The sequence below is a fragment of the Stylophora pistillata genome, chromosome 1 (genome assembly GCF_964205215.1).
Source record: "Stylophora pistillata chromosome 1, jaStyPist1.2, whole genome shotgun sequence".
In the NCBI taxonomy this organism is placed as follows: domain Eukaryota; kingdom Metazoa; phylum Cnidaria; class Anthozoa; order Scleractinia; family Pocilloporidae; genus Stylophora; species Stylophora pistillata.
Window position 1 is genome coordinate 54,178,652 of NC_142519.1, and position 10,349 is coordinate 54,189,000.

General features: G+C 40.5%; 1 protein-coding gene across 1 annotated transcript; it reads left to right on the top strand.

Moving 5' to 3' along the window:
* Positions 1 to 1,192: 1,192 nt before the first annotated feature.
* LOC111335383 (zinc metalloproteinase nas-6) lies at positions 1,193 to 7,918 on the top strand. The gene is made up of 13 exons (XM_022941274.2): positions 1,193 to 1,334; positions 2,009 to 2,095; positions 2,421 to 2,552; positions 2,934 to 3,054; positions 3,507 to 3,682; positions 4,156 to 4,404; positions 5,033 to 5,065; positions 5,185 to 5,301; positions 5,401 to 5,412; positions 6,169 to 6,282; positions 6,468 to 6,662; positions 7,502 to 7,642; positions 7,914 to 7,918. The coding sequence occupies exons 1-13, from the start codon at positions 1,289 to 1,291 to the stop codon at positions 7,916 to 7,918; spliced, it is 1,428 nt and encodes a 475-aa protein (XP_022797009.2). The 5' UTR covers positions 1,193 to 1,288.
* Positions 7,919 to 10,349: the final 2,431 nt, after the last annotated feature.

The window sequence follows — 10,349 nt, forward strand, 5'->3', positions numbered from 1 at the left end:
CACAAAATTTTTTCTTTCACTTCCCCTGAAGAGGGTCCGTGATTGCGACCGAAACGTCTAGTATCATGTTGCCCTGACTTTAAGTGAGTATCTGGGGCCTGGGGAAAAAGTAAGATTTCCACAAGTCATTCAATTAAAATGTGATTTTCTTGCATCAGTGAACAACAGTGGCTCTTCACCCAGCTGTTGTCAAACCAACGCACGAAAATGGTTAGGGCTACGTTTGCATGATGGACTTGCATCACACGATGGAGGATGACTGTCAAAAACTATCAGTCACCTTGGCCGATAAGGGACAAATTTTGAAATATTTATGAGTAAGTCGCGATTTAAAACGTTGACGTCACTTTGACCACCAGACTGATAATTGGTGCGGTAGAGATATTAAATTTTCACTTTGTACTATATCCTGTTATCAAACCAAAGATATTGCAGACTTGTTTTGCGATATTCAGTGGTTCAGGGGCTGGAACTATGCTTGCAATCAGTATCGCCTGCCACATCTCAAACCAACGAGTATGACTGATAGCCTCAATACCATCTGCAAGAGGAAGAGATCTGAAAATAATATGTTTAGTATGAGATATTGTGTTTGATGACTTTGATTACGGAGTTAAAGCATAGTTAAGTAAGTACTGGAACTGTACACTTTATTCCGAGAAAGAACGCAATGCAAGTCTTATTTCAGCATTATATGATTAAAGACACTGAGAAACGTAATACGCAAGGAGAGGAGAAATTCGTGACTCAGCTGACCCTACAACTATTGAAACTGGTTATGTTGTAAACTGAGAACTTAAGGACGTCAATTCTTAATCGTCGCGTGAGGGAAATTCACAGAATTGAGAAGGGGGTACTTTGGCACTTGAATTACTAATGATGTGGCATACTTGATCGGAATGAGAGATCTTGGAGTGAATAGAGGCTCCGCTAAAGACAATGGATAAAAAAGTCGTGAATAAGTGAAATTATATACCAATAGTACTAAGTTTTAAGTGTCATTCATTGTGTTTTAACGATAAAGACGTCGAGACAAGAGTAAGCAGAATTTCAAAGAGCATACGCGCAGCTGCGAACTAGACAGACTAACTTATATGGGATTACAAAAGGTGATTTTCTAAATTCAATATGTTCTTTATAGTTAATGTGAGCACAAACGTGCAGATGGCCGAGAGATACAATCGCAAACCACCCCATAAAAATGAGTGCCCTCTACGCTTCTCACTTACCCTTCAGGAGGTAGGCATAGTCATCCGTTAACCGTTGCAGCTTCGAATTCTGAATCAAGATGAGGACATTTCTCATTTTAGTCTTGACGATTTGTAGTGCTCATGGTAAGATACGTAAGTACTTTTAGCACAGGTATCCAGTTTCTTTCTAATCCTCGCCAGTCCTCAGTGGAGTCTAAAAGCCTCAGATTGTAATACCAACACTGTTTGTACTCGATTATAACCTCATCAGCCTCGTGGTATTTATAATCAGATATAGTTTGGCCCTATATGTTTTTGCCGTTTAAGTTTTCTTTCCAAAACATCGCTCGAAATGCATATTTGTGTCTTTAGATACTCAACGCGCGGCCATAATTCAGTTCAACAAGGCATATGTCGGCGGCTAACGATGTAAGAATGAAAAGAAGACTTCAAACAGACAATAAAGCAATACTGAATGGATACTCAGACCAGGATGGATTTAAAAAGGGGACATGGGGAACGTACCGTCACCCGTTTTCTAGGTTTTTTAGCGCGTGAGTTAATGGCACAGAATCAGGTTTTAATCTCACCAGAATTTCCTCCTTCAGTTTTAATGTTAACCCCGAAATTTGTCCTCCTGAAAACAGACTCCAAAGCCTTTAAGATGGGTCATTTATGGTTCTGCATACAAATTAGACGATAAGGATGCGACCAATGAGGCAAAATTCCAAATTTGAGAAATAGGATTCACTGTCACCTTAACTTTTGTTGCATACCTACTCGTCTTACTTCATGTAATTGTGTTTTTCGATCTCTAGTGTCCGGCCTCGAGAAGTCTCCAAAGCCACCAGGTTACGACATATTAACAAAGAGCTTCAAAGCGAGAACATTTTTGCAGGCTGGAGGTAACAAAAGTAGATTTGATTTGATGCTTAGCATTGTATTTTAAGAGTTATGCCAGCCTATGCATCAAAAATCGATCTTTTATCTCTCAGAGATGTTTATCAATCAAATTTACCCGATAATTTCAGCACTTCATACTGAAAACAGGTAAACAGGTAAAGTTATCATTTGGAGCGTGTAATCTGATATAACGCAAAGTTTCTTACATTTGATTTTAAGAGAAAGTATAGCACCAAAGAACCAATTTTGTTTTCCTCATAGCGGCCCGAAAGAGAGAGCCTTATGGAGTAATGGTATGAAGGAATAAACTGCTTTGTTTTGTTATAGATATCGTCGAAGGAGATATCATGCTGGACAGCAAAACTGCCTCTCTTTATCGTGGAGAAACCAGGAACGCCATGAAAAACGTTAACCTCTGGAAAAACGGAGTGGTGCCTTACATTCTTGATTCTAGTGTGGGTAAGTGACGCACCAACTATTGCAACTTTAGCGCGGTGTTTTCTTTGGTATTTAATAAACTTTCGCAGTAGCGGAGGTTAACATTTGCTTTAGTATAGACTAAAACAGTGAGATAATATGGCACAAAATGATCATTTTACCTCATTTTTTTTCCTGCAATTATTACAACATTTTCTGGCGCGGATCCTGCGCGAGTTGCTTGGAGGTGAATGGCAAGGGATATTTGGAGTTTGATTAGCCAATTAGAGCTCACCTTTGCGCTATGCACTGTTGCAGTGTATATCAATGCTGCAGATTTGCCAGCATTCGTTAGTTAGTTATCTATCTATCTATATGTTTAAAACATTTATTCGTGTCCTCCTTTTGTCGAGTGTGTCTTAGATGATCACCTAAAAAGCCAAATCGAGGAAGGCATCAGAGAATATCATAAATACACATGTCTGCAGTTTGTGAGGAGAACGAACCAAAGAGATTATATCAGGATCGTCAAACCAGCATCAGGGTAAGCTATTCAAAAATAATGACCGATCAAAACTTGGATCTTTTTCAGAAAAAAATGACAACCAAATATTTCCTTATTAGGTTTTCAAAAACTCTCGAATTTCACTTTCTTCCAATTTTTAGTCATTCAGTTACGTTAGGAATACGGATACCACAGGGAATATTATGAATAAACAGGAAGAATTTTTGGCGATTGAATCGAATAAGGCTAGCTCAGGACTTTTTTTATGTTTGTGTTCTGGCTAGCTTGACTGAATAAGTCTGATCCATGAAGCATTTGGCCAAAATATCATATGAAAATTCATAACCTGACCCGTGAATTCCACGTTGAATTCCACGCGAAAACCGATATCGCACGAATCCCGAAGCGATGAGTGTAATAATCGGTTTTCCATGGATTTTTCTTGAATTGTATAATTGAATAAGAACAATTTCTTGTTAATCTCTTCGTAGGTGTAACTCGATGGTGGGCGCCGTCGGTGGGGAACAAATCCTCAATATGGGAGATGGCTGTCAGTATGTAGGTCTGGTTCTTCATGAGTTTGGTCACGCAATCGGCTACTTTCACGAACACAACAGACCTGACCGTGACGAAAATGTTAAAATTTTGTGGGACAACGTTCAGTACGGTGAGAAAATAATTTTTCTCCTTTTTCTGTTAAAAAAATATTGGGTTCGGGACGTCATCTGAAACAGGCAGAGCTTCTAGTGTCTTCTTGTTAGGGATCAGTCGTTATTTATTAGCTGAGGGGAGAGGGGGAGGTTCGCGGGGGGGGGGTTTCGTCAGGGAAATCGTATGGTTTTCAGGGGGAGCGGAGGGGAATCAGTCGTAGCCAATAGAGTATAAAAGGGGGGTCAAGAGAATATTACAGAGCTTCATAGGAGGATCAGGTAAATTGTATCGACCGATAAATCTTCCGACCGCTCCCCCTTCTCCCCCCCCTCCCTCTCCTCTCCCCCCCTCTTTTACAGAAACTGAGATAAGCTGGAGTGCTGATAATTGACCTAATTTGTTACGCTTTTTAGTAACTGCAACATATAATTTTAACTTTTTTAATTGTGCTGTTGAGCGTGCACTATGATCTTCTGTCCTATATTTAAGGTTTCAAGGACGCTTTTCGCAAGTACACTTTTGATGAGGCAGATGTCCAAGGCTTCAAGTATGATCTGACTTCCATTATGCATTACGAGAACTCTGCATTCACTAACGGTTATTGCCGTCCAACTATGCTTGTTAAGAAAGATCTATCGTACGAAGTGACGCCAGTTTACTTGAGGAAGTTTAGTCCGCAAGACATACAGAAAATCAACAAGCTTTACAGTTGTCAGACAAATCAGCTTCCTCCAACAGGTAAAAAAATACGGTTAAAGCGAAAGCTATGATACATTTATGCTTAGCAATTTATTTTCTTTATTATCATTTTGCGACTGCGAATAATACTCTAAAATCAATAGCACAGTCAAGATGAGATACTAAGATACATCTAGCCTCCCTCTTTACCATGAAAAGTAAAGTTGAAAGCTAAAACACTAAGTTAAGCTAAAATACTCTCCAATACTCTCCAGACCCCCTCCCTCCCCCCCCCCTCGCAAAAAATGGCAATAAGGAGTTAATATAAGACTCCTTTGCCGGAAAATCCCGTAGTAGACCCACAGACGTCCAATTGGAAATCCAGGAACCTGTGTTAAACACCAGTCTCCCGGGAAAGTTGCCTTTAAAATTTATGACGGGATCACTATCCAAAACCGAGTTCTCGTCTTCAGCAGTCTCATTGGCATTGAAAGCGTTACCAAACCCTTGATGAAGGCTGGCTAAGGAGCAGATAAGATTATGAGTCATGTTTACAGCGGACCCAATTTTCCGTCGTTCCATGCATAGCAAAGTCATCTGACATGACCGGAAACGGGGACCGAAAACTCAACTGATTTGGCTTTTCGATCACAGCCACTCTGACCGCCACCGTTCTCGTTTGTTGCAGTTTTGCCCGGAAGTGGAAATCCAGATCCATCTCGTAAGTTGATCGTGAGGTTTTCAACAGACAGTAATTGCAAGGGCTTCAATTCTTATTGTTTGCCGCTTCATAAACACCATGCTTAACCTCTTAATTATATCTGTTTTTTTCCCCTTAAGAATGTAAATGTGAGGATAAGTACAACGAATGTCATGGTTGGATGAAATCGGGTGAATGCGGGCTCAATCTCATGTGGATGTCGACTAACTGCGCCAAGAGCTGCAGAACATGCGGAGGTACGACATCACAATATCTGTCATTCAAAGATTCCACTTTTCTTTGATTCATATTCTTCTCGCACTCATCTTAATAATTTTTCTTTTATTTCTTTGCAGAGCCTCCCTCTGGTGAGCATTATGGGCCTTAAACATTATAAATCATTTATCGTTAAGTATATGGATAACCTTTGCTTAAGTCTGAGAATCTTTAACTCGTATTAATTTAAGTAAAATTTTACATAAGAGTAAGGACTGTACTTAAATAGATGCAGCGGCGTAGCCCCTTGTGGTAGGTTTGTTTTCTGGACTGTTTAACATCATTATATGTCTAGCTAGGAAAACCAAACTACACAATACCCTAGTTGAACACACCAGTAGTAACAGGGTGCGTATGGAGGAGAGCCAATCAGATTGCAGTATTTCAAATTTGGACCAATAAGATTGCAGTATTTTCAATCTGATTGGTCCAAATTTGAAATACTGCAATCTGATTGGCTCTCCTCCATATCGCCCCCTATTACTACTCAGACCAGTGGTTAGTTTGGCGATCACTTCTTTGGAGATCTCACAACGATTTGGTCTTTTCTTGCTGAAATATCTTGCTTACCTGTTATTTTTCTTTGTTGACTTTCCCGCGATTTAAAATCACACTTGTTGTGATTTGCAGTATTTTCAATCTGATTGGTCCAAATTTGAAATACTGCAATCTGATTGGCTCTCCCCCATATCGCCCCCTATTACCACTCAGACCAGTGGTTAGTTTGGCGTTCACTTCTTTGGAGATCTCGCAACGATTTGGTCTTTTCTTGCTGAAATATCTTGCTTACCTGTTATTTTTCTTCTTTGACTTTCCCGCGATTTAAAATCACACTTGTTGTTTTTAAGATTGTCAGGATGTGTACCCAGTGGCGTGTGAGACCTGGGGAACAAGTGGCGAATGTTCTAAGAATCCAATATGGATGAACGCACATTGTGAGAGGACATGCGCTCAGTGTAGAGGTGAATTTATTATAAACTTATTGGATCACCTGAGAATATTGTCAGTTTTGCTACACTCAGAACTCCTGCTGCGTTACCTTCTGATTGCAGTCAGACGTAGTGAATTCTTTCATTTTTGATAAAAATTCCATAAAAAGGCTAACACTTAAAAGCATTCAGCTAATGTTTCGTATCTTTAAACGCAGGACCAACTCAAGCACCTACTCCACCCCCTGTTGGCACAACTCAGCCACCCCAGCCTCCTAAACCTACCACGCAACCAACCGGAAATTGCAAAGACGTTTATCCTCAGTACTGTCCCGACTACAAGAGAAGGGGAATGTGCACCACTCATGTCGACTACATGACCAGTGTCTGTCCGGCAACCTGTGGATTCTGTGGTAAGTAGAAGGATTACAATGTCGCGGAGAAAGGAAGAATCGTGGTCTCGTCCCAGACCTTTTACGGCCTACGGTTACACGGTAGGATCTGGGTAGGAGATAAGAAGAATCTTTAATCATAAGAGTGGCCACTTTTTTGTAAGTACCGTCTACAAAGTTTCATATTTCCTGTTAATGACTCTATTGGTAACTGGACGCATATTTGCGCGTATGCGGGCACTCGTACGGATTAAATTTTAGCGCAGTCTTGATACGATTTTCATTCTCACCTTACACATAGATTTTATATGCAAGTGAAAGGCATTTGTGGAAAGCATTACAAATGTATGTGGAGAAACAGAAAGTTGGCCCTTTCACACAGAGTTTCCACATGCTTGTCGCATAAGTTTATAAGGCCTACAGCCGAAAAACTTGTACTAACGCATGCGCTAAGAGCCTTTAAGCTCAGGCCTCCCACGGGGCGCATGAGTACTGAGAGCCGATGAATAATTCTGATTTGATCGCCAAAGCAGTTCTTTTACTATGCTTTCATTACTAATGCAGTTCTTTTCCGCTCTAAATTCTAATTTGGAAGGTCTCGGTTAAAGCCCTGACCAGTGTAACTGTAAAATGAAGTTCTTGACCTAGACAGGGGCTAGACTCGTTACTCTCAAGGTGACGCTCCTATCTCGGGTACCGGGTGAAATGCTTTAGGGTAACTCTGAAAAGGGCTATCGTTCCATTCAGGTGTATTAACAGTACCCCTTGTCGCTTCATGTTACAAAAATCGCGATGTTCCGCTATGTAGGCCTTTTGAATTGGGAGGGGAATGAAACTCATACGTTTTGCTTTTTACCCAGGCGGTGGTGGTGGTGGATCAGGGAATTGTAAGGATGTCTACCCTCAATACTGTCCAGGTTACAAACAAAACGGAATATGCATTGATCCTGACTATTTGGATTACGTCAAAGAGGTCTGCAAGAGGACTTGCGGCTTCTGCAGTAAGTATTATTTGACGTCTTTCTAGCCGCTCTAATGAAGTGTGACACTTGGTTTGGTGATTTTTAACGCTCGGTATAAACGACCATGTGATTAACGTCATGGATAAGAAACAATCAGGTTCATTTTCAAAATCAACTGGGGATTGCCAACCTTAGGAGACAACCTTTGCCCCCACCCCAGTTATCCCTAAACTTAATATCCTAAACTTTCTACCCAACTGTACTGCATGTAAATATGACATAATGAGATACCTACTGTTCTCTGTTTTAGACTGAGTGGCTCGTGTACATGTTTGGAACAAGCGACGACTTATGACCATTACATATTGCAAACTTACACAAGGAGAACTTTCTTTACAAAGTCAAAGTTTTGTTAAGTTCATTTGTTGATGGATCTTAAAGTTATTAAAAGTGGTATTGATCCTGGCTGAAGATCGTCTCAACTTTTTAATGGAACTTAGCATAGTATGGGCTTGGGGACGACTGTTTTCGATACCATTGGTTTATGAGATCTTTAAATAAATTTCAAAATATGATTAGGGTTATTAAATTTCCCCGAAACCATTTTTTTGTTTTGTCTTTCTTTCGGTGGATGATAAATGTATCAGATTTTTCCATCAAGAGCTGCATTCAATATTTAGCTATGCTTACGGATTCCTCTAAAAGCTTCCCAAAACAAAACGAAACAAATACCTTCAGAGATACCTGTCTTAAGTCACCTATAGCAGTAAAAGCCAAAAAATTAATGTACACGTAATCCGTTTCCTTAGAAAAATCCTTCGCTGTTAGGCCTTTATAGATTTTGCTAGCATAATTTTTGGCATAATTTGAGCAAACTGGCATAATTTCTGCCAAGTAGCAATGCTAGCATAATTCGCATATTTTGATAATTATCGGATCATTTTTTATGCTACAATTTGATCATTGTTCATCTCTACTCTCAAGCACTTGGTGACGTTATTCGATGTTTTAAGTTTTAGTTCAAGTGGTAGCATTTGCAGTTCACTCTGAATCACTGAGCGGCGTCTGAAACGGTCTGAGCCCGGGTCTGAGGTGCACCGGAACCGGAAGTCACATTGTAGGCCATGTATAGTCCTCGCGGTTAGCTCAATGGATAGAACGCTAGACTGTTGTGCGGGAGGTCGAGGGTTCGAGCCCAGGCTGGACCAACACTCAGGGTCTTAAAATAATTGAGAAGAATATGCTACCTTTCTATAACATCAAGAAATGGTTAGATATTGTAGTCTTCTCGGATAGGGACGAATAATTGGAGGTCCCGTCTCCTGCAGGGCTAGGGGCAGGAGACGTTAATTTCCCACACACGAGATTACTGTGTGATGGATGTCCTCCCCTGGGGTGGGATGGGTGGTTAACAGGACCCCCGTTGATACCAGTGTTTACTACACTGAAGGGGCTATCCTGTATAAATATAGATGTCTACTCTACTCTACTCTAGAGCTAGTGTGCATGTTGACATGAACCACATGTTTATTTGAATTTCATCGTGGATTTGTTGTGTTTCTTTCTTGAAGACCAACGGTTTCTAATTAAAAAAATGTATTTTTGGACTTATTTGCAATTTTTTCACAGAGCATAATTTGGAAAAAAGAACAAAATTTTAGCATAATTTCGGGAAAAAAAAGCAAGGCTACTAGCATAATATGCTACTTTTACTAGCATAATCTATAAAGGCTTACTCGCTGATCGAATACACGGTTTTTTGCTAGCTTAATTAGTTTCCACAAATAACACGATCCTGGCTCTCTTTAGTCTCCCCGCAGCCGTGATGTTTCGGTCACGCAACGCTGCCTCACAGACACGGCCGTGTCTGTGAGGCAGCGTTGCGTGACCGAAACATCACGGCTGCGGGGAGACTAGGCTCTCTTAAGCTTAAGTCAACTTTGTGAAATATTAACATTCCTCCTGTTTTTCCTCGAATAAGAGCCTGGAAGCGTATTTAAAAGTTTCAGCTTCCGGAAGGGACGCTTGTTTGAAGGAGGGCGCTTGATCGAAGCAGGGGGGGGGGGGGGTGGGGGCGTTTATCAAGAAACATCCAACCTGTACCAAGAGATTATATTCTCTTGTATTTACTAATTCCGCTATGGTTGAAGCTTAAAACGTGATAAATGAAGTAGAAAGAGGATCAGGTTTCCCTCCTATCCTTATAATTTAAGAAGCGAGGGAGGAGGGAAGATGGGGTCAGAAGTGGAAATGGCTGCTTCAACCTCGTTCCCAGGGCCTTTTCCCTTAGCTGCACTTATTTGGGGGAGGACGCTTATTAGAGCCTGGGCGAGGAAATATGGTAATTTTCCAGAGATATTTTGATCAAAGAAAAAATTCTCACTGTTCCTCTTTTCTGGAAGCTCTCAAAAGACCACGCCTTTGATCGATGTTGAAGCTTTCTAGGACCCAATCTCTCCCTGAGAATCATTAACTTTACGAGAAAATTCCCTCCTAAATCAATAAGGCTTAAGTGTCGTTCAATGAGCCATAATGATAATACCGCCGTTTCGGAATGAGATATAAAATAATAAATGAATGAAAAAATAATTCAAGATTCGTTTTATTACATACTCAGACATCCGTTAAGCGCGCGAAGACTCTCGTTTAATGACTAACCGACTCAATTAACTTTTCAGCCTCGGATTCTTGTTGTGTGCGAATAAATTCGCATACGGAGCTATATTGAACGAAGAAATAGTACCTG

Bases quoted from the DNA above. Each gene is read 5' to 3' on its own strand.
- LOC111335383 (XM_022941274.2), top strand. From the start codon at position 1,289: ATGAGGACATTTCTCATTTTAGTCTTGACGATTTGTAGTGCTCATG. The intron at 1,335-2,008 runs GTAAGATACGTA...TTCGATCTCTAG, and splicing joins GACGATTTGTAGTGCTCATG to TGTCCGGCCTCGAGAAGTCT. The intron at 6,283-6,467 runs GTGAATTTATTA...CTTTAAACGCAG, and splicing joins GACATGCGCTCAGTGTAGAG to GACCAACTCAAGCACCTACT.